The 27597-nt window shown below is 45.0% G+C and overlaps 1 protein-coding gene across 14 annotated transcripts in view; it reads right to left on the minus strand.

The window, feature by feature from the left end:
* Window positions 1-27597, minus strand: part of LOC116268528 (tRNA (uracil(54)-C(5))-methyltransferase homolog) — an 81632-nt gene that overhangs the window by 47785 nt on the left and 6250 nt on the right. For 3 of the 14 annotated variants that reach the window (XR_004181399.1, XR_004181400.1, XM_031661678.1), the window contains exons 2-10: window positions 22942-23212; window positions 22217-22271; window positions 18988-19065; window positions 18455-18589; window positions 17528-17627; window positions 16134-16204; window positions 7323-7400; window positions 1943-2089; window positions 456-550 (exon numbers count right to left, since the gene is read on the minus strand). Coding sequence is in view for 12 of the 14 variants with exons in the window: in XM_031661678.1 (XP_031517538.1) it covers window positions 456-550; window positions 1943-2089; window positions 7323-7400; window positions 16134-16204; window positions 17528-17627; window positions 18455-18589; window positions 18988-19065; window positions 22217-22271; window positions 22942-23189 (1007 nt within the window). In the remaining 2 variants the exon portion in view is untranslated. The remainder of the gene's footprint in view (window positions 1-455; window positions 551-1942; window positions 2090-7322; window positions 7401-16133; window positions 16205-17527; window positions 17628-18454; window positions 18590-18987; window positions 19066-22216; window positions 22272-22941; window positions 23213-27597) is intronic. The other 11 variants (XM_031661682.1, XM_031661680.1, XM_031661679.1 and 8 more) reach the window with 11 other exon arrangements.

Here is a 27597-nt window from a genome sequence, read left to right on the forward strand (position 1 = left end):
CAGCTACTCAGGAGGCTGCAGTAGAAGAATCACTTGAACTCAGGAGGTGGAGGTTGCAGTGAGCCAAGATTGCACTACTGTCCTCCAGCCTGGGTAACAGAGCGAGACTCAGTCTCAGAAAAAAAAAGAAAAAAAATAAAAAGAAAGCATCTTGAAATGGCAGACCATCACATCACTAGTGGTTGGGTAGACAGGGAGGCCCCAGCATCTCAGCTAGGAGACACAGTCCCTGCCATGGCCCTGAGAGCTCTGCAAGGGTTTCCCCGTCAGGGGATGAAAGTCCATGTGGACACTCTCACATCTACATTCTGGCCTGTGTTCCCAGACCCGGCTGGTGTACAAGGGCCAGAACCATTTAGCCAATATCCTCCACCATCAATCAGCAACCCTGCATTGGCAATCCATAAACCAAGGGTCTGGCAAGCCATCAGCCTATTTGGCTGTCCCAGGTTTACCTTTCCTGGAAGTAAAGTGAGGTCAAGTCACAGGCTGCTCCAGGACCTCTGATGAAAAATTCCTTTACAGTCTCCTTCTGAACATGGAGCTCCTCCTGCCCAGACCACAAAATTGGTAGTTAAGCAAAGACTCATCTCTAACAAATTTTCTCTCTAAGCTCTATAGTAATCAGCCCTGCAGTAATCAGACACGAAGACATTTCACAAATCTTATTATAAATAACACTTAACATAAAGCAGGTCAGACATGATGGTTCTTGCCTATAATCCCAGCACTTTGAGAGGCTGAGGTAGGAGGACTGCTTGAGCCCAGGAGTGTAAGACAAGCGTAGGTAACATAGCAAGATCCTGTCTCTACAAGCAATCAAAAAGGCTAGGAGTGGTGGTTCACACCTGTAATCCCAGCACTTTGGAAGGCCAAGGCAGGCAGATCAGTTGAGGTCAGGAGTTCGACACCAGCCTGGCCAACATGGTGAAACTCCGTCTCTACTAAAAATACAAAAATTAGCCAGGTGTGCTGGCACGTGCCTGTAATCCCAGCTACTTGGGAGACTGAGTCAGGAGAACTGCTTGAACCAGGGAGGCGGAGGTTGCAGTGAACTGAGATCATGCCATTGCACTCCAACCTGGGCGAAGAAGCGAGACTGTCTCAAAAAAAAAAAAAAAAAAAAAATTAGCCAGGTGTGGTGATGTATGCCTGTAGTCCCAGTTACTTAAGAGGCTGAGGTAGGAAGACTGCTTGAGCCCAGGAGTTTGAGGCCACAGTGAGCTATGATTGCACCATTGCACTCCAATCTGGGCAACAGAGCAAGACACTGTCTCAAAAAATAAAAATAAAAAACAAAATTCTTACATAACTACAGAGAGCCTAAGTATTAGCTTGATACCAGGATATACTGCCAATAAACCGTGTAGGAACAATAGGGTTAAAAACACCAGGCGTCAAAGGGCCTGGGTTCAAATCCTAGCTTTGCTATTTACTGATTCTTTAACCTTGGGTATTTCTATGCCTCCATTTCCTCAGGTGTAAAATGAGGGTGACAATCTCTCTCCTCCTGCCTACCTTACAAGTTTGTTGAGATGATCATATAAGTATAGGAATGTTTTAACACAGGTATGTTTGAAAGCACCAAGTGCATGACAAATGTAAAGTACTATTTGGGTTATGAAATTCTCTGACATTGCAGTCTCTATTGTGAACTGGCATTTGGATTTGGAAGAGCAACTACTACCATGGGCAAAGTTCTTGTGAAATTACTTGGGAGTTCTCACATAGCCTAGCTACAGTCTCTGTGGTTTGATTATGCGAGCAGTATGGTTAAATAGTATCCTTGCCATCTTCTCCTCATCTCTAACTCCTCTCCCCAATCAACACAAATACTCTGTGGATGTACAGTTTCTGCTATATGCCCTGAAACTTCAAAAAAAACAATTACAGTAATAGTAGTAGTAAAAGTGATGGTTGCTTAACATCTTGTGAGGCTCACCTGACTTAATTTCTGGGGATGGAAAGTGATGATAGCCATTGTGTGCCCTTGGCTATTGGTGCGGACTATGAGCTCACGCCAGTATCCACCTTCATGAAATACAAGGCAGGGCTCCAATGGAGACTGTCGAAGGAATACTTCATAGTACTAGGAAGAGAACCAAATTATTACACAAGCAAAACTAGCAAGTTTCACAGCTGATTATTCATGCTAGGTGATGGTTTGCGGCTACACTGTGTCCCCCAAAAACTCCTATGTTGAAGCCTTAACCACCAGTACTCAAAATGTGTCTATATTTTGAGACAGGGCCTTTAAATAGGTGATTTAGTTAAAATGAGGCCGTTAAGGCAGGACTTAATCCAATCTCACTGATGTCTTTTTTTTTTTTTGAGACGGAGTCTCACTCTGTTGCTCAGACTGGAGTGCAGTCGCATGGTCTCGGCTCACTGCAACCTCTGCCTCCCGGGTTCAAGCAATTCTCCTGCCTCAGCCTCCTGAGTAGCTGGGATCACAGATGCCCATCACCTAGCCTTGCTAATTTTTGTATTTTTAGTAGACACAAGGTTTCATCATGTTGGCCAGGCTGGTTGCGAACTCCTGACTTCAGGTGATCCTCCCGCCTTGGCCTCCCAAAGTGCTGGGATTACAGGTGTGAGCCACCGCACCATGCCTGCTGTCTTTGTAAGAGAAAATGTGGACACACAGAGACACCAAGGTTGGGTACACAAAGAAAAAGACCATGTGACATAGCAAGAAGGTGTCTATACAAGCCGAGGAGAGAGGCCTCAGCAGAAACCAAACCAGCAGAGACTCTGATCTTAGACTTTTAGCTTTCAGACAAGGAGGAAATAAATTTCTTTAAGCCACTCAGTCTGCCGTATTTTGTAATGGCAGCCCTTGCAGACAAATACAGTGATATAAGAAACATGATTAGGACGGGCGCGGTGGCTCAAGCCTGTAATCCCAGCACTTTGGGAGGCCGAGAGGGGCAGATCACGAGGTCAGGAGATCGAGACCATCCTGGCTAACATGGTGAAACACCATCTCTACTAAAATACAAAAAAAAATTAGCCGGGTGTGGTGGCGGGCGCCTGTAGTCCCAGCTACTCGGGAGGCTGAGGCAGGAGAATGGCGTGAACCCGGGAGGCGGAGCTTGCAGTGAGCTGAGATCCGGCCACTGCACTCCAGCCTGGGTGACAGAGCGAGACTCGGTCTCAAAAAAAAAAAAAAAAAAAGAAACATGACTGACCGGGCACAGTGGCTCAAACCTGTAATCCTAGCACTTTGAGAGGCCAACGTGGGAGGACTGCTTATGTCCAGGAGTTCAAGACCACCTGGACAACATGGCCTGTCTACAAAAAATTAAAATAATAGGCTGGGTGCAGTGGCTCAAGCCTATAATCCCAGCACTTTGGGAGTCCAAGGCGGGTGGATCACTTTGAGGTCAGGAGTTGAGACCAACTGGGCCAACATGGCAAAACCACTTCTCTACTAAAAATACAAAATTTAGCCAGGCATCAGGGTGGGCGCCTGTAATCTCAGCTACTCGGAAGGCTGAGGCAGGAGAACTGCTTGAACCCAGGAGGCGGTTGCAGTGAGCCAAGATCATGCCACTGCACTCCAGCCTAGGCAACAGAGACTCCATCTCAAAACAACAACAACAACAACAACAACAACAATTAGCCAGGCATGGTGACACACGCCTGTAGCCCCAGCTACTTGGGAAGCTGGGGTGGGAGGATGGCCTGAGCCCAGGTGGTCAAGGCTGCAGTGAGCCAAGATCTTACCACTGCACTCCAACCTGGGCAACAAAGTGAGACTCTGTCTCAGAAAAACAAAAAAGAAAGATTCATGATTCTTGCCCTGTGACTTTACAGAGGATGCTATCAATTACATTCCGAACTGTAGGCTCCATGAAGCGAGTTGTTTCCTTAGTCTGACATATGTGTTCAATAAATATTATTGAAAAATTGTATGAATGACTGAACAGGAAAGGTATTCTTACTTAGAACTCCAATTTATTTACGGAAAATAATCTTCCCTTTCTGTGAATTCCTAATGTATTACTAAGCTGCTATGATTCCACTCTTACTTTTAATGTCCTGATATAAGCACATCATTTCTATATTTCTTCATATAACCGAGTACCAACTATATTATAGCTTAGTCAGATCCTCCATTTCCTCCTGGTATATACAAGTCAAATGCAATCCTGATTTAGTTGTTATGATCTCAAAAATCCTAAAAGCCAATTGCTGCCATAACAGGAAACACCATCTGATTTACTAGGTCCTTTTGTTCTCACAATGCATGTGTTCTGGGTCCAGTGTATTTACAAACAAACCACAAATTATGTAGTAAAGGGGGAATTATACCACAAAACAGCGCTACCTGAGAGGTAAGATCAATTAAGGTTGTACCTGATCACTTTTGCTATAATTTCACATAAGATATCCTTGATTTTTACTCAACATAGTTTTCAAATTTTAAGGTTGGTGATTTAAAGAAAGCCTAGTTCCACTGGGCGTGATGCCTCCTGCCTGTAATCCCAGCACTTTGAGAGGCCGAGGTGGGCAGATCATTTGAGGTCAGGGGTTCAAGACCAGCCTGACCAACATGGCAAAACCCCGTCTCTACTAAAAATACAAAATTTAGCCAGGTGTGGTGGCGGGCACCTGTAATCCCAGCTACTTGGGAGGCTGAGGAGGAAGAATCGCTTGAACCTGGGAGGTGGAGGTTGCAGTGAGCTGAGATTGTGCCACTGCACTCCAGCCTAGGCAAGAGTGAGACTCAATCAAAAGAAAAATAAAAGAAAAGAAAAGAGGAGAGGAGAAGAGAGGAAAGGAGGAGGAAGAAAGGGAGGGAGGGAAAGAAAGAGAGACAGAGAGAGAGAGAGAGAGAAGAAAGGGAGGGAGGAAAGCAAGGAAAGAAAGAAGAGATGGAGAGGAAAGAAGAAAGACTAGTTCAACTGTTGTTTACTGGCTGGTTAGAAAGGAATGCTTTTTGGAAGCAAAAAATATCATATAAAGCCTGGTGCAGTGGCTTTCGCCTATAATCCCAGCATTCTAGGAGGCCAAGGTGGGTGGGTGGATCACTTGAGGTCAGGAGTTCGAGACCAGCCTGGGCAACATGGTGAAACTCCTTCTTTACTAAAAATACAAAAATCAGCCAGGCATGGTGCCGCACACCTGTAATCTCAGCTACTCAGGAGGCTGAGCAGGAGAATCGCTGGAACCCAGGAGGTGAAAGTTGCAAGGAGCCGAGATCACACCATAGCACTCCAGCCTGGGTGATAGAACAAAACTCTGTCTCCAAAAAAAAAAAAAAAAATTCATATAGGCTCTGGAAGGATGGCAATTGAAAAACTGAGCTTGACCTAAAGGATAATGGGTAAATATGAAGTACAGCTTCTCCCCTGTATGACCTAGGGCCTTGGTTTCTTCATTGTAAGATGGAAACTGAAACTCCTATTCTTATATGGGAATGCTTAAGTAAGTATTAAGATTAAAGGGAACTTCTGGTTAAAATAACAGAATATTCCACCTAAAACGCCTACTAAATGAAAGTCCTACTAAATCCTACTAAAATGAAACAAAGGGATTAAAAAGGCATAAGCTTATTTAGGTTCATTGTTTCCAACAATTCTCCCTTCTCTCTCCTGCACCATCATTGCCTTCGCTCTGTACTGGATCATTCCCATCAATATACTATCAGATTGCTTTTACTCTCCCATTTTAAGCAGAAAAAAAGAGGAATCTTCTTGACCCTATATTCCCCAACTCTGCTCCTCTTTGTCATAAAACTCATCACAAGAACTGAGCCTATTCACTGCCTCCCATTCTTCTACTCACCCAGCTGAATCAGGTCACTACTACTCTGCGAGAACAGTTCACATTAACCTGGTCACATAACATGACCTCCTTGTTATGAAGTCCAATGGTTAACTTTAAGTCCTCACTTCCTTGACCTATCAGCAAGCATTGGGCACAGGTGAAAAGCCACTCCTTCTCTGTTTACTTTCTTCCTCTGGCTCCCAGGGAAACCTTACTCCTGTTTCTTTCTTTTTTTTTTTTTTTTGAGAAGGAGTCTCACTCTGTTGCCAGGCTGCAGTGCAGTGGTACAATCTCGGCTCACTGCAACCTCTGCCTCCCAGGTTCAAGCGATTCTCCCGCCTCAACCTCCTGAGTAGCTGGTACTACAGGCAAGCGCAAACAAGCCCAGCTAATTTTCGTGCTTTTTTTTGTTTTTTGTCTTTTTTTAGTAGAGACAGGGTTTAACCATATTGGTCAGGCTGGTCTTGATCTTCTGACCTTGTGATCGGCCCACCTTGGCCTCCCAAAGTGCTGGGATTACAGGCGTGAGCCGACTCCTGTTTCTTACAACCTCACTGACTGTCCCTTCTCAGTCTCCTTTACTGGTTCTTCCTCTTCTTCCAAACCTCTTAAAATGGGAGTGCCCCAGGGATTGGTCCCTGTTCCTCTTCACTTTTCTATCTACTCTCACTCCCTTGGTGATCTCTTGCCAGCCTCATAATTTTAAATGACATCTACATGCTAACAATTCCTGGATTTCTCTCTCTTGAACTTCAGTCTAATATAGCCAACTAACTACTTAACATATCCATTCAGATGTTTAATAGGCACCTCAAATACAACATGACCAAAACTGAACTACTCATCTCCTCCAACCCAAATCTGCTCTACCAGTCTTTCCAGTCTCAGTTGACAGTAACTTCATTCTTCCGCTTGCTCTACACAAAACACCGGGGGCCATTTTTTTCATTTTTTTATATTAAGGTATAATTGATACATAAAATTTGCACCTGTTTTTATGTATATATTTTGATGAGCCTGGACATATACATATACTTGGGCATATACATATACCAACCCCCACCAGCCAAGGTACTAAACACATTCATTACCTCCAAAAAATGTCCTTGTTGGAGCCATTTTTTACTTCTCTTTATTTTTTTGAGACAGAGTCTTGCTCTTGTCACCCAGGCTGGAGTGCAATGGCATGGTCTAGGCTCACTGCAACCTCCGCCTCCTGGATTCAAGCGATTCTCCTGCCTCAGCCTCCCCAGTAGCTGGGATTACAGGTGCCCACTACCACATCCAGCTAATTTTTGTATTTTTAGTAGAGATGGGGCTTCACTATGTTACTATGTTGGCCAGGCTGGTCTCGAACTCCTGACCTCAGGTGATCTGCCCAACTCAGCCTCCCAAAGTGCTGGGATTACAGGTGTGAGCCACCGCACCCAGTCACTTCTCTCTGTCTCTTATACCTCTCATTCAATCCATCAGGAAATCCTGTTGTTCTAGCCTCAATGTATATCCATCTCCACTGTTACTACTGATTGATCTACATCATCTCTCACCTGGATTACTGCTGCACAGCTTCCCTCAATTGGTCTCCCTGCTTCTATCCAACCATGCCACCACCAATAATCCATTCCCTACACAACAACCAGAGTGATCATTAAACCATATCATGACATTCCTCCTTCACCCCATCAAAATCTCTGACGGTTCTCCATTTCATTCAGAATGATGTGGTTTGGCTCTATGTCCTCACCCAAATCTTATCTCGAACTGTAATCCCCACACATTGGGGGAGTGGCCTGGTGGAAGGTGATTGAGTTATGGGGGCGGACTTCCCCTTGCTGTTCTGGTGATGGAGTTCTCACAGGATATGGTTGTTTGTTAAGTGTGTGGCACTTCCCCCTTCTTCTGTCTCCTGCTTCACCATAGTAAAATGTGCTTGCTTCCCCCTCCACCATGATAGTGTGTTCTGAGGCTTCCCCAGGCATGTGGAATTGTGGGTCAATTAAACCTCTTTTCTTCATAAATTACCCAGTCTCAGGAAGTTCTTTACACCAATGTGAGAAGAGACTAATACACAGAATAAAAGCCAAAGTCACTACCATTAACTCTCACCTCATCTTCTACTATTCTTCCTCTCATTTGCCTGGGTCTACTGTCAGTTCCTCCAAAAAGCCAGCCACACTCTCGTCTTGAGGTCTTTGCAATAGCTCTTTCTTTTGCCTAAAATGCTTTTCCCTCAGACCTTTGCATGGCTAACACCCTCACTTCCTTTAAGTCCTTATTCCAGGGTTTCTCAACATCAGCACTACTGACATTTGGGGGCAGAAAATGCTTTATTGGCCAGGTGCAGTGGTTCATGCCTATAATCCCAGCACTTTGGGAGGCTGAGGTGGGCAGATCACACGGTCAGGAAATCAAGACCATCCTGGTTAACACGGTGAAACCCTGTCTCTACTAAAAATACAAAAAATTAGCTGGGCATGGTGGCGGGCGCCTGTAGTCCCAGCTACTCAGGAGGCTGAGGCAGGAGAATGGTGTGAATCTGGAAGGCAGAGCCTGCAGTGAGCCGAGATCGCACCACTGCACTCCAGCCTGGGCGACAGAGCAAGACTCCGTCTCAAAAAAAAAAAAAAAAAAAAAAAGAAAAGAAAAGAAAAGAAAATGCTTTATTGTAGGGGGCTGATCCATACACTGTAGGATCTTTCATTTTTTAGAGACAGAGGTCTTGCTATGTTGCCTAGGCTGGAGTACGGTAGCTATTCACAGATACAATCATAGTGTACTACATCCTCAAATTCCTGGGCTCAAGCAATCCTCTACCACCTCAGCCTTGTGAGTAGCTGGAACTACATGTGCGTGCCACTGTGTCCAGCCATTGTAGGATGTTCAACAGCATTGCTAGCCCCTACCCAGTAGATGCAAACACCACCGCCCAGCCATGCCCCAGTGATGACAACCAAATATGTCTCCAGACATCACTGCCAAATGTTTCCTGCAGGACAAAACTGCCCTCGGTTGAGAATCATTGCTTTATTCAGATATCATTTTCTCAATGGGGCCTACCTTGACCCTATTTAAAATTACAATCCAGGCCGGGTGTGGTGGCTCATGCCTGTAAACCCAACACTTGGGGAGACAGAGGTGGGTAGATCACGTGAGGTCAGCAGCTCGAGACCAACCTGGCCAACATAATGAAACCCCCGTCTCTATCAGAAATATAAAAAATTAGCTGGTCACACCTGTAATCCCAGCCCTTTGGGAGGCCGAGGCAGGCAGTTCACAAGGTCAGGAGATCGAGACCATCCCGGCTAACATAGTGAAACCCCGTCTCTACTAAAAATACAAAAAAATTAGCCAGGTGCGGTGGCATACACCTGTAGTCCCAGCTACTCTGGAGGCTGAGGCAGGAGAATTGTTTAAACTCGGGAGGCAGAGGTTGTAGTGAGCCAAGATCATGCCACTGCATTCCAGCCTAGGTGACAGAGTGAGACCCCATTTCAAAAAAAAAAAAAAAATTAGCAGATGTGGTGACACGCACCTGTAATCTCAGTTATTTGGGAGGCTGAGGCAGGAGGATCACTTGAACCCGGGAGGCAGAGGTTGCAGTGAGCCAAGATTATGCCACTGCACTTCAGCCTGGGCAACAGAGCGAGACTCCATCTGAAAATAAATAAACAAATAAGGGCCAGGTGCAGTGGCTCACGCCTGTAATCCCAGCACTCTGGGAGGCCGAGGCAGGCAGATCACGAGGTTAAGAAAGAGATCGAGACCATCCTGGCTAACATGATGAAACCTCATATCTACGAAAAATACAAAAATTAGCTGGGTATGGTGGCACGCGCCTGTAGTCCCAGCTACTCGGGAAGCTGTGGCAGGAGAACCACTTGAACCTGGGAGGCAGAGGTTGCAGTGAGCTGAGATCATGCCACTGCACTCCAGCCTGCCGACAGGGCAAGATTCTTTCTAATAAATAAATAAATAAATAAATAAATAAATAAATAAAATTATAACCCATACTTCCTCCAGCCCCCAAAACTTCTTATCCTCCTTACTCTATTTTTTCCCATGGCACTTATCAACTTTCAACATATCATACGATTTACTTACTGTTTTTTAAAAAAAACTGTCTCCCCCACAACTAAAATTTAAATTACACAAGGGAGGGGAACTTATTTTCTTCATTACTGTATCCTAAGCATCTAGAATAGTGCCTTGCACTTATAGGGGTGCAAAACTACTTGTTGAATAAATAAATGAAAGAACAAAGATAATGGGAGAGAAGACAACAGAAAAGCAAACTCAGTAAAATCTCAGAAGATGGACAGCAGAGTGAAGTGACAAGTGACTTAGCAAGGTGAAGGAAGCTATATCTGGAGTGACCACAGAGGTGGATCTGGTAAGTCAAAAGGCTTATCTGCTCTACACAATCCTGGTAAGGCTCACACTTAAAGGTGCAAAATACTGCAGGAAGCTGAGATGGGGTAAGATGCATGACTAAACTCAGGGTTTGGCTAAAAAGTCTGGACACAAAACTGGGAAATGTTGGCCAGATGCAGTGGCTCACACCAGTAATCCCATCACTCTGGGAGGCTGAGGCTGGTGGATCATTTGAGGTCAGGAGTTTGAGACCAGCCTGGCCAACTAAGGATGGTGAAACCCCGTCCCTACTAAAAATACAAAAGTTAGCTGGGCATAGTGGCACGTGCCTATAGTCCCAGCTACTTGGGAGGCTGAGGCACGAGAACCACTTGAACCCAGGAAGTGGAGGTTGCGGTAAGCCAAGATCACACCACTACACTCCATCCAGCCTGGGCGACAGATTGAGACTCTGTCTCAAACAAACAAAAACTGGCAAATGTCTTCATCCTATCAAAAACTTCCATCTTCCTCTACCAGGAGACTGAAGATGTTTTTCTCAGGAGAAACTGAACCCATCAAAGTTCAGAACTTGGAGATACCAGGCACACTGACGGTGGTAGAGAGATGGAAGCAGGAAAAGTCTATATAAATCTGCATTTTTTTTTTTTTTTTGAGATGGAGTCTCCCTCTGTTGCCCAGGCTGGAGTGCAGTGGCGTGAACTCGGCTCACTGCAACCTCCGCCTCCCGGGTTCAAGCGATTCTCCTGCCTCAGCCTCCTGAGAATCTGGGACTACAGGCACCTGCCTCTGCGCCTGGCTAATTTTTGTGGTTTTAGTAGAGATAGGGTTTCACCATGTTGGTCAGGCTAGTCTCAAACTCCTGACCTTGTGATCTGCCCGCCTCGGCCCACCAAAGTGCTGAGATTATAGGTGTGAGCCACAGTGCCCAGCATAAATCTGCATTCTTAATGGTGTGAGATCTGGGCCCCTTTCTATACCTTATTCCAGAAGGCCAGTAGCCAGGCAGATTTGAATATAATTCTTTGTAGGGACTGAATAACCCCAGAGAAAATAACTCAAGAGACAGAGACATGGAAGACTTGTCCACAATTACCAGCAGTAAATCCAAGAATCAGTAAACCCACTCAAGATGAACTATTAACTGGTCAAAGCCTCACTATTTTTTTTTTTTTTTTTTGACACAGTGTCTTGCTCTATCGCCCAGTTTGGAGTGCAGTGGCACCATCTCAGCTCACTGCAGCCTCAACCTGCTGGGTTCAAGCAATCCCCCTGTCTCAGCCCTGCAAGGAGCTGGGACTACAGGTGAGTGCCACCACCCCCATCTAATTTTTTTGTATTTTTAGTAAAGACAGAGTTTTGCCACGTTGCCCAGGCTGGTCTTGAACTCTTAAACTCAAGTGATCCACCCACCTCACACTCCCAAACTGCTAGGATCACAGGCATGAGCCACCACACTGGTCCTAAGGCCTCACTCTTAAATATGAACAGCCAGCCAAGTATTACCAGCTATTTGGTTAACACCTCCATTATAAAAGACAATGCCCAAAGCAAATACACAAGAAAAAAATCCAGGAGAGAACAGACACTTCTAACAGGAAAAAAAGCAAACAGAGGCCAGGCACGGTGGCTTACGCCTATAATGCTAGCACTTTGGGAGGCCAAGGTGGGCAGATAACCTGAGGTCAGCAGTTCAAGACCAGCCTGGCCAACATGGCAAAACCCCATCTCTATTAAAAACACAAAAATTAGCCAGGCGTGGTGGCACATGCCTGTAATCTCAGCTACTTGGGAGGCTGAGGCAGGAGAATTGCTTGAACTCAGGAGGCGGAAGTTGCAGTGAGCCAAGATCGCGCCATTGCCCATTGCCTGGGCAACAGGAGCAAAACTGTCACAGAAAAAAAAAAAAAAAAGCAAATAGAAAGATACGTTAATGTTACATTACTAAAAAAGAACAGAATGCTATACGAAAGGAGCAATTAGAGAACAAGAAAAACCTTTTGAAAATTAAAGACACAATGATAGAGACAAATTCAATAAAGCTGTTAGTACGTAGGTCAATAAAATTTTACAAAAAGAACAAAAAGGCAAAGAGATGAAAAACAGGAGAGAGAAATGAGCAGAAGATGACAGAAGCAATCCATAAGTTCCCCAAATCTAATAGGAAGAATAGCGAGCACATAGAAAATGAAGGAGAGGGGGCTGGGGGCACCTATAATCCCAGCACTTTGGGAGGCCAAGGTAGGTAGATCGTTTGAGGTTAGGAGTTCAAGACCAGTCATGCCAACCTGGTGAAACCCCATCTCTACTAAAAATACAAAAATTAGCCAGGTGTGGTGGCAGGCGCCTGTAATCTGAGCTACTCGGGAGGCTGAGGCAGGAGAATCACTTGAACACAGGAGGCAGAGGTTGCAGTGAGCTGAGATCACACCATTGCACTCCAGCCTGGGCAACAGAGTGAGACCCCTCTCAAAAAAAAAAAAAAATCAGGGAGAGGGGCTGGGCGCAGTGGTTCACACCTGTAATCCCAGCATTTTGGGAGGCCAAGGTGGGTGGATCACGAGGTCGGGAGATCGAGACCATCCTGGCTAACACGGTGAAACCCCTCTACCAAAAATACAAAAAATCAGCTGGGCGTGGTGGCACATGCCTGTAATTCCAGCTACTCAGGAGGCTGAGGCAGGAGAATTGCTTGAGCCCGGGAGGTAGAGGTAGTAGTGAGCTGAGATTGCACCACTGCACTCCAGCCTGGGCAACAGAGTGAGACTCCATCTCAAAAAAATAAATAAATAAAAAAAATAAAATTATTTTTGTGAAAAAAAATTAGCTGGGCGTCGTGGCTGGTGCCTGTAATCCCAGCTACTCAAGAGGCTGAGGCAGGAGAATCGCTTGAACCCGGGAGGTGGAGGTTGCAGTGAGCCAAGATTGCACCATTACACTCCAGCTTGGGCAAAAAGACTGAAACTCCGTCTTGAAAAAAAGAAAAAAAAAGACTAGAGACTAGCAAAAGAAGCCCCAGGATAACAGCCATGCAGAAGACAGGTTGAGCCTAGGATGGCAGACTTCAGGAAAAAGGTCTTCAGGGAAAAACTTCAACTGAAGCTTTTGAGCATATGGAAAATATTGATGAATATCTGACAGATCTTATAACGCATTTGGAAAGAAATTGGAGGCCAGGCACGGTGGCTCACACCTGTAATCCCAACACTTTGGGAGGACGAGGTGGATGAATCATCTGAGGTCAGTAGTTCAAGACCAGCCTGGCCAACATGGTGAAACCCCATCTCTACTAAAATTACAAAAATTAGCTGGGAGTGGTGGTGGGCCCCTATAATCCCAGCTACTTGGGAGGCTGAGGCAGGAGAATTACTTGAACCCAGGAGGCAGAGATTGCAGTGAGCCAAGGCCACGCCACTGTAATCCAGCCTGGGCAACAAGAGCAAAACTCCATCTCAAAAAAAAAAAGAAAGAAATTAGCAATCGGCTTATAGAAAATGAAGCAGGCTGGGTGCGGTGGCTCATACCTGTAATCCCAGCACTTTGGGAGGGCAAGGTGGGTGGATCACCTGAGGTCAGAAGTTCGAGACCAGCCTGGCTAACATGGTGAAACCTCGTCTCTACTAAAAATACAAAAATGGGCCGGGCATGGTGGCATGTGCCTGTAATCCCAGCTACCCAGGAGGCTGAGGCAGGAGAATCACTGGAACTGGAAACTGGGAGGTGGAGGCTGCAGTGCTCCAAGATCTCGCTACTGCACTACTGCACCACAGCTGGGGAAACAGAGCGAGACTTCGTATACAAGAAAGAAAGAAAGAAAAGAAAGAAAAGAAAGAAAAGAAAAGAAAAGAAAAGAAAAGAAAGAAAGAAAGAAAGAAAGAAAGAAAGAAAGAAAGAAAGAAAGAAAAGAAAAGAAAAGAAAGAAAGAAAGAGAAGAAATAAAACAAAGCAAATGGAAAAATGAGGTAATTATTCATGCCAATAAAAACAAAAAGATATAAAATGGACTATGCAACTATAAAAAAGTCAAGTATATTATTCTGTGAAAAAAAGTCAAGATATAGAACAATGTCTATAGTAAGCTGCCTTTTAACTATGAAAGGGGGAAGATACAAATATCTATTAACATTTTCTTTCTTTTTTCTTTTTTTTTTTTTTTTGAGACAGTTTCACTCTTGTTGCCCAGGCTGGAGTACAATGGCATGATCTTGGCTCACCACAACCTCTGCCTCCCGGGTTCAAGCAATTCTCCTGCCTCAAGCTCCCAAGTAGCTGGGATTACAGGCATGCGCCACCACGTCCAGCTAATTTTGTATTTTTAGTACAGACAGGATTTCTCCATGTTGGTCAGGTTGGTCTCGAACTCCCGACCTCAGGTGATCTGCCCGCCTCAGTCTCCCAAAGTGCTGAGATTAAAGGCGTGAGCCACCGTGTCTGGCCTACATTTATTTTTCTTTCTTTCTTTCTTTCTTTCTTTTTTTGAGACATGGTCTCGCTCTGTCACCCAGGCTGGAGTGCAGTGGTGCGATCTTGGCTCACTGCAATCTCTGCCTCCCAGGTTCAAGCAATTCTCATACCTCAGCCTCCTGAGTAGCTAGGACTATAGGCGTGCGTCACTATGCTCGGCTAATTTTTGTACTTTTAGTAGAGATGGGGTTTAGCCATGTTGGCCAGGCTGGTCTCGAACTCCTGACCTCAAGTGATTCACCTGCCTTAACCTCCCAAAATGCTGGGATTACAGGCATGAGCCATCATGCCCGGCCTACATTTTCTGAAATCAGCAAAAATAAAAAAAAAATTGTTACCCATGGGAGGGAGGGAACTGGGTAGAGGGGTCAGAGATGAAAGCTAGACCTCTCTGAATATACCTTTATTTTGTAGACTTGAGTTTGGAACCATGTAAATATTTTTTTAAAGTATAAAACAAAATTTAAATGTAAAAAGATCTGTAAAATTTGAAAGCAAAATGGAAAAAAAAGAACCTGTGTATCAAGTATCCAGTTAGTGGCTTAACTACAAAGAGTGGAATTATTTCAAGGGACACAGTAATTTGACATAAAGAACTAGAAAAAAGCCAGGCACGGTGGCTCACACCTGTAATCCCAGCACTTTGGGAGGCCGAGGCGGGTGGATTACTTGAGGTCAGGAGTTCAAGACCAGACTGGCCAACATGGTAAAAACCCATTTCTACTAAAAATACAAAAATTAGCTGGGTGTGGTGGCATGGGCCTGTAGTCCCAGCTACTTGGGAGGCTGAGGCATGAGAATTGCTTGAACCCGGGAGGTAGAGGTTGCAGTGAGCCGAGATCATGCCTCTGCACTCCAGCCTGGGCGACAGAATGAGACTGTCTCAAAAAAAAAAAAAAAAAAAAAAAAGTGTCTCAGAGGTCAGGCACGGTAGCTCATGCCTATAATCCCAGTACACTCTGGGATACAGAAGGTGGCAGAATTGCTTGAGGCCAGGAGTTCGAGACCAGCCTGCACAACATGGCAAGACCTCATCTAAGAACGAAAGAAAGAACAAACAAAAGAACGAACAAAAGAACGAATGAAAGAATGAAAAAACGAAAGAAAGAAAGAAGTAAAGAAATGTCTCAGAGGCCAAGCTCATGATGTACTAGCTTATCACCACTTCACCTCATATTCCTCAATTCTGTTCTGCTGAAAACACTAGCCTTCCAAATACTTCAGACACCTGACACTTGCTATAGTGCCCTCATCAGCACTTCTTCCTAATACATCCCTACTATGAAAATGTCCTTGGATGCCTGACATTTACAATAATGGACACAGTTCTCTCTTCCCCCTCCACTCTCCCTGAAATGAAAACCTAGCAATGTTCTCTCCACAGTTACAAGGTATGCTTTCAGTACAGAGCCCCTCCTTCCCTCTAGCACTAGAATTGGCTCTATTATCAAAATGTCAAGGATGTTGCTGTTGTAGACCACAACGCCCCAGGTCATCCTCAACCAGCTCTTGTTCCATTTTACCTGTGCCACTTGACTGTGTTTCTCAGGGATGTTTTTCAGATTATTAGACCGCACGCAGACAATGTTCCCATCTATGGAAAGAAAAAGAATTTACATGGTTTTATTCTCAAAGATTATTTAAAAGAAAATGCCTGGCAACTCAAATTTCCATCGTCAAAGTGGCATATGTAGATATGAAAAAGCAAATACAATCTCATTGCCACTTTTCAGAGAAAACCTAATTATTTCCTGGTCTAGCCATTAAGCAGCTAATTCTTTATGAAGCTACTCCTCAATATTTTCTCTCATGCCACACATGCGCTATATGACAACGTCTGTTTTCTGTTCAGATTTTAAGAGGGAAATAAAATGTAATGGGTTTCATTTTTCTATTACTGAATAATAGAACACTGACATCACATAGTCATGTAATTCAGCACACAGGATGGAAAAAAGTCAAGTCCATGCCCTAACGAACAGCAGTTTAAGACATATGGATATTAAACAGTGTGACTAACATCAAATGATGGTATTTCAAGTGGATTTATTGAAAATGGGCAAACAGAAAGCTTGGGAACGGGCCAAGCATAGTGGCTCATGCCTGTAATCCCAGCACTTGAGGAGGGTGAGGCAGGTGGATCACCTGAGGTCAGGAGTTCGAGACCAGCCTGGCCAACATAGCGAAACTAAACCGTCTCTACTAAAAATATAAAAATTAGCTGGGTGTGGTGGTGCATGCCTGTAATCCCAGCTACTTGGAGGCTGAGACAGGAGAATCACTTGAACCTGGGATGTGGAGGTTGCAGTGAGCCGAGATCATGCCACTGCACTCCAGCCTGGGTGACAGTGCGAGACTCCATCTCAAAAAAAAAAAAAAGAAAAAAAGAAAAGAAAAGAAAAGAAAAGAAAGCTCAGGAATGGAATCTGGGAATGGATAACTGAAATTAAGTATCGGAAATATGCCACTGTGATTCCCCTCACCGACACACAGCTCCCCTACCAATTCTTTTAAGGTAGATTTACCACAGAAATAATTTTCAGAGATATGGGGACGTGAAATAGGAAGACAACTCTAACAAAGACATTGCTCTCACTGCAGAAAGCAGCATAAAATGATGATGACAACAATGATGATGAGACAGCAGCAGCAACAATGCCAGCATTTACTAAGTGTTTACTAGGTATCAGGCATATGGCTTTTAGAGGAAGAAAGGGCGAGGGTTGCGTTTTCTATCACTGTGTTACGATGACTACCCATCAGAAGTATCCACAATCAACCTCATGATCACGTTCTGCATCAAAGACTTCCAATTTAATCTTCTTCTTTAAGGCCACCGTATTTTCCACTTCTACTGACACTTCTCTGCGCCCTTTCATTCCTCTTCAGTCTTTGGTTTGTACAACCTTCAACTGACCTCTCCAAGTTCCCAGGTAGTACCCCACAGTCTTTGGATTGCCATCTGGACCTCGGTTCACAGAGAAGGTGGACTTATTTCGGTAACCATTGATGACAGGCTGGAGAGGAGGGTGACAAGAGGTCAAATGAAACCAAGGAGGATAACAATAAAGGGAAAGCGGGAATGTTCTCTGGATGAGGACAAACAAAGTTTGCTTGGAAGGTATGGCATATGTGAAAGTCTGTGGCTAAGAAGATCAAGACAGTCAAGAAGGGGAGTTTCAATCTTGCCAAAAAGCAGGAGTCAACAAACTACTTATGACAAGAGCCAAAGAGTAAATAATCTAGGCTTTGCAGGCCATATGGTCCCTGTTGCAACTACTCAACTCTGCCATCACAGTGCAAAAACAGCCATAGACAATACATAAACAAGTGAGCTTGGCTGTGTTCCAATAAAACTTTATTTACAAAATCAGGCAGCAAGACAAAATTGGCCTAAGAGCTGTAGTCTGCTGACCCCTACCATAAATGAAATTCCACTCCTCTGAGGCCACATTAGAAAGGTTTCCAATGTTACATGGGCAAATTGCGTGGGGGTGGCAGGGAGAAAGGTTTCCAAAGTTTGGAACCTTTCTAGGGAGGTAATAGTGGAGTGGTTGATACAATGGGCTCTCTATCAGATAGACCTGAGTGTGAATCTCAGCTCTGGCCCTTTCTAGATGTGTGTCCTGGGAAAATTACTCAATCTCTCTGGGCCTCAAGGTCTTCATCTATAAAATGGTAGTATCTATCCCTCTAGGTTATTATAAACAGTAAAATGTGACAGTGATACATGATAATCATTTAGCATAGGGCCTGGTCCCCAGCAAGTACCCAGTAAATATTAGTTGATGTTATTAGCATTAAGGGGATTTAATAGATAAGGAATAGGGAGGTGGGGGCTTACAGAGGGTATAATAGGATGGAGAAGACAAGGGAGGCTCTCAGATTTGGGTACAGCCGTTGTCACATTGACTCCATTGAGCATTTGGATGTAAGACTCTAGTCTTTGTAAAATTTTCTTCTGAGCTTCAAATTTCACCTGCAAAAGAATATAAGCAATGAAACGAAATACTGGCTGGGCATGGTGGCTCACGCCTGTAATCCCAGCACTTTGGATGGCTGAGGCGGGCGGATCACCTGAGGTTAGGAGTTCGAGACCAGCCTGACCAACATAGAGAAACCCCGTCTCTACTAAAAATACAAAAATTAGAGGGGCATGGTGGCACATGCCTGTAATCCCAGCTACTCGGGAGGCTGAGGCAGGAGATTCGCTTGAACCCAGGAGGCGGAGGTTGTGGTGAGCCGAGATCGCACCATTGCACTGCTCCAGCCTGGCCAACAAGAGCGAAACTCCGTCTCAAAAAAAAAAAAAAAAAAAAAAAAAAGAAATGAAATACTTCTGTGGCTTCACCGCAAAGAATGGAAAACAAACAGTACAAAAGAAGAGTGTTCCACAGATTCTTGACTCATGGTCTCAACAGATGAGGAATCCAGAATGAAGGAACAAAAACAGACCTAAAAAGATAATGAGGAAAGGTCAAGAATGAGCTCTTGTGTAAGCTCATCAATTTATCTGCCCTTTCAGACTGAACACTCAAGGTATATGTCAGTTCTGTCCAGTAGAGCTTTCCACAGTGGAAATGTTCTGTTTGCACTGTGTTCTACATATACAGTAGCCACTAGCCATATGTGGTTATTGAACACTTGAAATGTGGTCAGTAGCAATGAAGAACTAAATTTTTTTTTAATTTTTTTTTTAAAGAGAGGGTCTCACTCCCATCACCCAATCTGGAGTGCAGTAATGAGATCTTGGCTCACTGCAGCCTTGATTTCCCAAGCTCAGGTGATCCTCCCACTTCAGCCTCCCAAGTAGCTGAGACTACAGGCACATGCCACCATACCTGACTAATTTTTTGTATTTTTAGTAGAGATGGGGTTTCGTTATGTTGCCCAGGCTGGTCTCAAACTCCTGGGCTTAAGTGATCTGCCTGCCTCAGCCCCCCAAAGTGCTAGGATTACAGGGGTGAGCCACCATGCCCAGCCTAAATTTTTTTTTCTTTTTTTCTTTTTTTCTTTTTTTTACTGTGAGATGGAGTCTCACTCTGTCGCCCAGGCTGGAGTGCAGTGGTGTGATCTCCGCTTACCTGCAACCTCTGCCTCCCGGGTTCAAGTGATTCTCCTGCCTCAGCCCCGAGTAGCTGGGATTACAGGAGTGTGCCACCACGCCTGGCTAATTTTTCTTGTATTTTTAGTAGAGACGGGTTTCACCGTGTTAACCAGGATGGTCTCAGATCTCCTGACCTGGTGATCTGTCCGCCTCAGCCTTCCAAAGTGCTGGGATTACAGGCGCGAGCCACTGTACCTGGACCTAAATTTTTAATCTTAATTTTAATTAACTTAAGAGTCAGCCCTGCTATAATATGACATAAGTGTTCCTATACCACACTATGCAAAATCACGCACAAAAAGATCTCAAGGCTCATGGGAAAAACAGGATTAGGCATACAACATTCCAAAACTTTATCAGTAACACCCACAGAAAAGATTAAGAACCTAATAAAAACAGCAACACTGTTTTGTACATGGCAAGTGGTTAAGAAATATGAATAGTCGGCCGGGCGCGGTGGCTCAAGCCTGTAATCCCTGCACTTTGGGAGGCCGAGACGGGCGGATCACGAGGTCAGGAGATCGAGACCATCCTGGCTAACATGGTGAAACCCCGTCTCTACTAAAAAATACAAAAAACTAGTCAGGCGCGGTGGCGGGCGCCTGTAGTCCCGGCTACTCGGCTACTCGGGAGGCTGAGGCAGGAGAATGGCGTAAACCCGGGAGGCGGAGCTTGCAATGAGCTGAGATCTGGCCACTGCACTCCAGCCTGGGCGACAGAGCGAGACTCCGTCTCAAAAAAAAAAAAAAAAAAAAAAAGAAATATGAATAGTAACCTAGGCACCGTGGCTCATGCCTATAATCCCAACATTTTGGGAGTCTGAAGCAGGTGGATCGCTTGCATCCGGGAGTTCGAGACCAGCCTGTGCAACATGGCAAAACCCTGTCTCTACAAAAAATACAAAAAATTAACCAGGTATGGTGGTACACGCCTATAGTCCCAGCTACTAGGGAGGCTGAGGTGAGAGGATCCCTTGAGCCCTGGAGGCAGAGGTTGCAGTGAGCTGTAATCACACCTCTGCATTCCAGCCAGGCAACAGAGTGAGACACTATCTCAAAAAAAAAAAAGAAAAGAAAGAAACATGAATACTACAATAAGGATAACACTTTACCCTGACAATGACCAAGTTTGCTTATGGAAGTGGGTATCAGAAGAACTGCAGCTTGGGCCAGGCACAGTGACTTACGACTGTAATCCCAGCACTTGGGGAGGCCGAGGCAGACAGATCACCTGAGGTCGGGAGTTCAAGACCATCCTGACCAACATGGTGAAACCTTGTCTCTACTAAAAATATAAAAATTAGCCTGGCATGGTGGCATGTGCCTGTAGTCCCAGCTACTGGGGAGGCTGAGGCAGGGGAATCACTTGAACCCGGGAGGCAGAGGTTGCAGTGAGCTGAGATCACGCCACTGTACTCCAGCCTGGGCAACAGAGCCAGACTCTACCTCAAAAAGAAAAAAAAAAAAAAAAAGAATTGCAACTTGGAGTTATCACGAAGTCATAAAAAGAGGGCTATGTGAGTCAGATGGAAAGTTCTAACACCGGATGTGGATGGGTATGGCTTATAACAAACACACTGGGGGAACTGAGGGAGCCGGTAGATGTTTGAGGTATGTGCATGCATTCATTTTATATGTTCTTAAATAGCTCGGTTCAGCTGAGTATGGTCTCCTTTCATCTAGCGTTTCTCATGGACAAAATTACTTCTAAGTAAACACGAAATTTGCATTATTCTCAAATTTTCCCTAATATGTCAATTAGTTAGAATAAATTTCTCTTTTCTAAATAAGCAGTAGAGCTTATTTAGAATTAAGCAGTAGAACTGACTGTATTCAAATTTAAATTGCCACATATGGCTACTGGCTACCATGTTGGAAAGCACAGCTACATGTGAAACAGCAAGAGCACTACTACTCACATACACAGAGCTATAAGTATAACAAAAACGCAAGAAAGAGAGGAAACACACATTTGGATCTATGGGTCTAGAGTGAGGAAGATATAATTGGCCTAAAGTTCCAATTTTGGAGTCAATAGCATAATGAGTTTAAGGAGCTGCTTGGGCTTCTGCATAGAACTGCCCAGTCAAGGCCCGGCGCGGTGGCTCACGCCTGTAATCCCAGCACTTTGGGAGGCTGAGGCAGGCAGATCACCTGAGGTCAGGAATTCAAGACCAGCCTGGCCAACATGTTGAAACTCCATCTCTACTAAAAATACAGAAATTAGCTGGGCATAGTGGCACATGCTTGTAATCTCAGCTACTCAGAAGGCCAAGGCAGGAGAATTGCTTGAACCCGGGGGGGTGGAGGTTGTAGTGAGCCGAGATTGCACCACTGAACTCCAGCCTGGGTGACAGCGCGAGGCTCCATCTCAAAAAAACTTAAAATTAAAAATAAATAAATAAATAACTGCCCAGTCAAGCCTCCTACGAGTCTGGCACCATTCTTACACATACAGAGGTTGGGAAATGGAAGTACCAGACTTAGGCTGGTCACCTACCTTGAGCTGTTCTTCATAGCTCAACCTCCAGAGTGGTGTAACAACATCAGCCAGCCTGGAATAAAATAATTCAGGCAATTCTTTAATTATATAAATATGTACTGAGCACCTACTATTCATAAGTACTTTCAGAAGACCTAACTCTCATGCCCTCTAGGGAGATGGAGTCTGGGAGAACAGCCCATTTTGATGTTGTCTACTTAACAAAGCAGAACAGATGGAGCAAACCTAATATAAGAAAAATCCAGATTTATCAGGAGGTAATTAATCATATTACAAAAGGCTTCTCTGTTGGGTTTCTTTAAATAGCTTATCTTCCTAATGCTTTTAAAATATAATTTGATTTAGAAAATACATTTGTTGCATAAATGAGGTATATTTGTGCTTATATGGCTGCAATGGGACTACTCATCTCTAATCCATCTAGTATCATTCTGGGTTCCTGGTTTTCAGCAAACCTGTCCTGGACTTATTAAAGACAAGGTCCCAGATTAGTATCTTCTTTCTGATAAAAACACACTCAAAGACAAAGAGAATGGTTTCTGCAACCCCAAAGCATTTCCACCAATATTCTTCAGACGTCCTCAAATTTGCCCTGGGTATCCTACCTCAGGTGGCCCCACAAATCCTTGTAATGCTACATTAGTTACATTAGGAATACAGAATTTCAGTAGATGCACAGATTGAGACTTGCTAAGGAGAGAGGACATCAGCCTGGCCTTTACCTTTCCTGCCAGGAACCATCTAGTGGTCCAAGATGACTTGGTTTCTTCTGACTTTTTTGTCCTTTCTGACACTTCGTGGCTATCACATGGGTGAAATCTCCCTTACATACTGTGCCCAGAAAGAGCTGTGACCATCCTGGTGGATTTCTGGCATACCAGGGAAGCAGTCCTGATTTGGAGAAGAGACCCACCATGGAGATGAAGTATCTGAGGCTGTGCATTGGGACTCTTCTCTTAAGGCCCGCCATCCAAAGAACACACTGAAATCCACCTGCATGAAAGGTACACATACAGAGGTTGGGAAATGGAAGCACAACTACCAAACCCATTCATCCATTTATAAACCCTTATGGATCTCAAGCGCCTAGCAGAATGCTGGCACACAGCAGACAGTAAAAGCAAGCCTGTTGAGCAGAACTGAATTACTGCATGCAAGGTATGTTTTGGTTCCCAAAATAAAGAGATGGGGAAAATATAGTCTCTGTCCTCCAGGAAAGAGTTCAAATCTCTGGATATATTTCTATGACAAATCTCTTTCCCTATTCCAACTTCCTAACCAACAGCCAATGAAGCAGCTAATATTTAGTAAGTGCTTACTATGTGCAAGACATCATGCCACACTAGACACCAGAGGGGTTACAAAGGTTACAATCTAATTAAGGAGATTAAATGCTGACACAGGAAAAGACATTAGGAAATAACACAGTATGCTTGGTTTCTGATGAGTGCTCAGAAAAGGCTTCCCAGAGCAGGGAGGCATGGTGCTGAGTCTTTTTTTTTTTTTTTTTTGTTAAGACAGTCTCATTCTGTCGCCCAGGCTGGGGTGCAGTGGCATGATCATGGCTCACTGCAGCCTTGACTTTCTAGGCCCAAGCAATCCTTTCACCTGAGCCACGCAAGTAGCTGAGACTACAGGTGTGCACTACCACACCATTCTTTTAATTTATAGTAGAGACAGCCAGGAGCAGTGGCTCATGCCTGTAATCCCAGCAGTTAGGGCGGCCGAGGCAGGTGGATCACCTGAGGTCAGAAGTTCAAGACGAGCCTGGCTAACATGGCAAAACCCTGTCTCCACTAAAAATACAAAATTAGCTGGGTGTGGTGGTGCATGCCTGTGATCCTAGCTACTTGGGAGGCTGAGGCAGAAGAACTGCCTGAACCTGGGAGGCAGAGGATGCAGTGAGCCAAGATTGCACCATTGCACTCCAGCCTAGGCAACAAAAGCAGAAACTCTGTCTCAAAAAAATAAATAAATAAGGCCGGGCACAGTGGCTCACTCCTGTAATCCCGACACTTTGGGAGGCCAGGGCGGGCAGATCACTAGTTCAGGAGTTCGAGACCAGCCTGGCCAACATGGTAAAACCCCGCCTCTACTAAAAATACAAAAATTAGCCGGGAATGGTGGCGCACGCCTGTAGTCCCAGGTACTCAGGAGGCTGAGGCAGGAGAATCACTTGAACCCAGGAGGCAGAGGTTGCAGTGAGCCAAAATCATGCCACTGCACTCCAGCCTGGGCGTCAGAGTGAAACTCCGCCTCAAATAAATAACAAACAAACAACAAACAAACAAACATAGTAGAGACAAGGTCTTGCTATGTTGCCCAGACTGGCCTCAAACTCCTGGGCTTAAGTGATCCTCCCACCTAGGCCTCCTAAAGTGCTGGGATTGCAGGTGTGAGCTGCCACGTCCAGCCAGAAACTGAGTCTTAAAGGATGGCAGAGAGATGAATTACATGTTTGAAGGACAGCAGGGAGACCAGTCTGACTAAAATAGTAGTTCATTTTAAGGAATAGAGGCAACAGGCTGAAAAGTTAAGTCAAAGTGAGATTTGAAAGAATGTTCATGCCTGAATAAAACATCGACTTTATTGTGAAGGTAATAGTGAGATGATGGAGGCCTTGTGTAGAGAATTAAAGATGAAATAAGGAGGCTAATAAAAAGCAAGTTCGGCCGGGTGCAGTAGCTCACGCCTGTAATCCCAACACTTTGGGAGGCCGAGACGGGCAGATCACAAAGTCAGGAGTTCGAGACCAGCCTGGCCAATATGGTGAAACCCTGTCTCTACTAAAAATACAATAATTAGCCGGGCATGGAAGCAGGCACCTATTGTCCCAGCTACTCAGGAGGCTGAGGCAGGAGAGTCGCTTGAACCTAGGAGGCGGAGGTTCCAGTGAGCCAAGATCGTGCCACTGCACTCCAGCCTGGGTGACAGAGCAAGACTCCATCTCAAAAACAAAAACAAAAACCAAAAAAAAAAAGGAAATTCACGTTTGAGACATATTGTGTTTAGAATGGTAGGGAAATATCCAAATGGAAATGTCTAACAAGTAAGTAGAGAAGCAGTAGGACAAGTAGAGAGATCGAGAGAGATGGCAAGGCTACAGATTTCATTGAGTGTCTATAATACAAGCTGTAAGATGAAAAAGGGCTTTGAGGCCAAACACAGTGGCTCATGCCTATATTCCCAACACTTTGGGAGGCCAGGACGGGCAGATCACAAGGTCAGGAGTTCCAGACCAGCCTAGCCAACATGGTGAAACTCCATCTCCACTAAAAATACAAAAATTAGGACTGAGTGCAGTGGCTCATGCCTGTAATCCCAACACTTTGGGAGGCCAAGGCAGGTGGATCACGAGGTCAGGAGTTCGAGGCCAGCCTGGCCAATATGGTGAAATCCCGTCTCCACCAAAAATACAAAACTTAGCTGGGCATGGTGGCGTGTACCTGTAGTCCCAGCTACTCGGGAGGCTGAGGCACAAGAATCGCTTCAACCCGGGAGGCGGAGGTTGCAGTGAGCTGAGATCATACCACTGCAGTCCAGCCTAGGCAATATAGAGAGACTCAGTCTCAAAAAAATAAATAAATAAATAAATAAACCAAAATAAAAAAATTTTTAAAAAGTGCTTTGTGTAAAGGCAAGAGCAAAAGGCCAATGACTATATCTGGGAGAAAGGTAATATTTGGAGAGCAAGAAGAGATGCTGGTGTCAGAATGAGAGTCAAGAGAGCCTGGAGGCCTGGAGGCCAAGGCAGATACCTCTGAGGAAGGCAGTATCACATCCATTATGTCTGGGACAAAAGAAAGAAGGGAAAGAAGGCAATGGGAAGTGGCAGGCAGTGGGCACAAATGAAGGCTTTGACATTTTAGGAGTGCAGATCCTAGAGTCAGACAGCCAGACCTGTCCTGGGTGGTCCACCGGCCCCACCACTCACTACCTAGGTGGCAGTTGCCAAGTTAATCATTCTCTCTGACATTCCTTTTTTTCACTTGTAAAATGGAGACAATGGTATCTACCTTATATAGTGGTTGTAGGAGTTACAAGAAGATAATTAATAAAAAGTACCTAGGCTGCTGGGCACAGTGGCTCACACCTATAATCCCAGCACTTTGGGAGGCCAAGGCAGGTGGATCACCTGAGGTCAGGAGTTCGAGACCAGCCTGACCAACATGGAGAAACCCTGTCTCTACTAAAAATTCAAAATTAGCCAGATGTGGTGGCGCCTGTCTGTAATCCCAGCTACTCAGGAGGCTGAGGCAGGAGAATCGCTTGAACCCGGGAGGCAGAGGTTGCGGTGAGCCGAGATCAAGCCACTGCACTCCAGCCTGGACAACAAGAGTGAAACTCCATCTCAAAAAAAAAAAAAAAAGTACTTAGGCCAGGTACAGTGTTGCTCACGCCTATAATCCCAGCACTTTGGGAGGCCAAGACAAGAGGACTACTTGAGCCCAGGAGTTTGAGACCAGCCTGGACAACACAGGGAGACCCCATCTCTACAAAAATTAAAATATTAGCCAGGCATGGTGGCATGCGCCTGTAGTCCCAGCTACTCGGGAGGCTGAGGTGGTAGGACCACTTGTGCCCAGGCAGCCACGATCATGCATGCTCCAGCCTGGGCGACAAAGCAAGACCCTGTCTCGCGAAAAAAAAAAAGTACTTAGCAGAAGATCAGATAGGTATGTTTGTGAAACTCTGAGCAGAGTCCAACACCTGGCAAAATCTCTTCAGTAAGCATTAATAGTAACTGTCATGATGTGTTTAAAGACAGTATTTAACTGAGTAGAGGTGGCAACACTGAAAGAGGGGAGTGGGAGAAGGAACAATGGGAGTAACTATGAGACAAAAGCTGGAAGAGTTAACATGGGTGACACTGAGAACACAAGTAGGGGGCTTCCCTTTGCAACACAGGACTCTACGGTATATCTGCATTGCTGTGAAAGCACCTGGTTTTTGTTTGTTTTAAAAATGAGATGGGGTTGGCCGGGCATGGTGGCTCACACCTGTAATCCCAGCACTTTGGGAGGCCAAGGTAGGCGGATCACCTGAGGTCAGGAGTTCGAGACCAGACTAGCCAACATGGCGAAACCCCATCTCTACTAAAAATACTAAAACTAGCCAGGCATGGTAGCAGGCACCTGTAATCCCAGCTACTCAGGAGGCTGAGGCAAGAGAATTGCTTGAACCTGGGAGGCAGAGATTGCAATGGGCCAAGACTGCAACAGAGCAAAACTGGGCGACAGAGCGAGACTCCATCTTAAAAAAAAAAAATGAGATGGGGTCTCGTTATGTTTTCCAGGCTGGTCTCAAACTCCTGGACTCAACCAATCCTCCTGTCTCGGCCTCCCAAAGTGCTGGAATTATAGGCGTGAGCCACCATG

Source organism: Papio anubis, unplaced genomic scaffold, assembly GCF_008728515.1.
Source record: "Papio anubis isolate 15944 unplaced genomic scaffold, Panubis1.0 scaffold226, whole genome shotgun sequence".
NCBI lineage: Eukaryota > Metazoa > Chordata > Mammalia > Primates > Cercopithecidae > Papio > Papio anubis.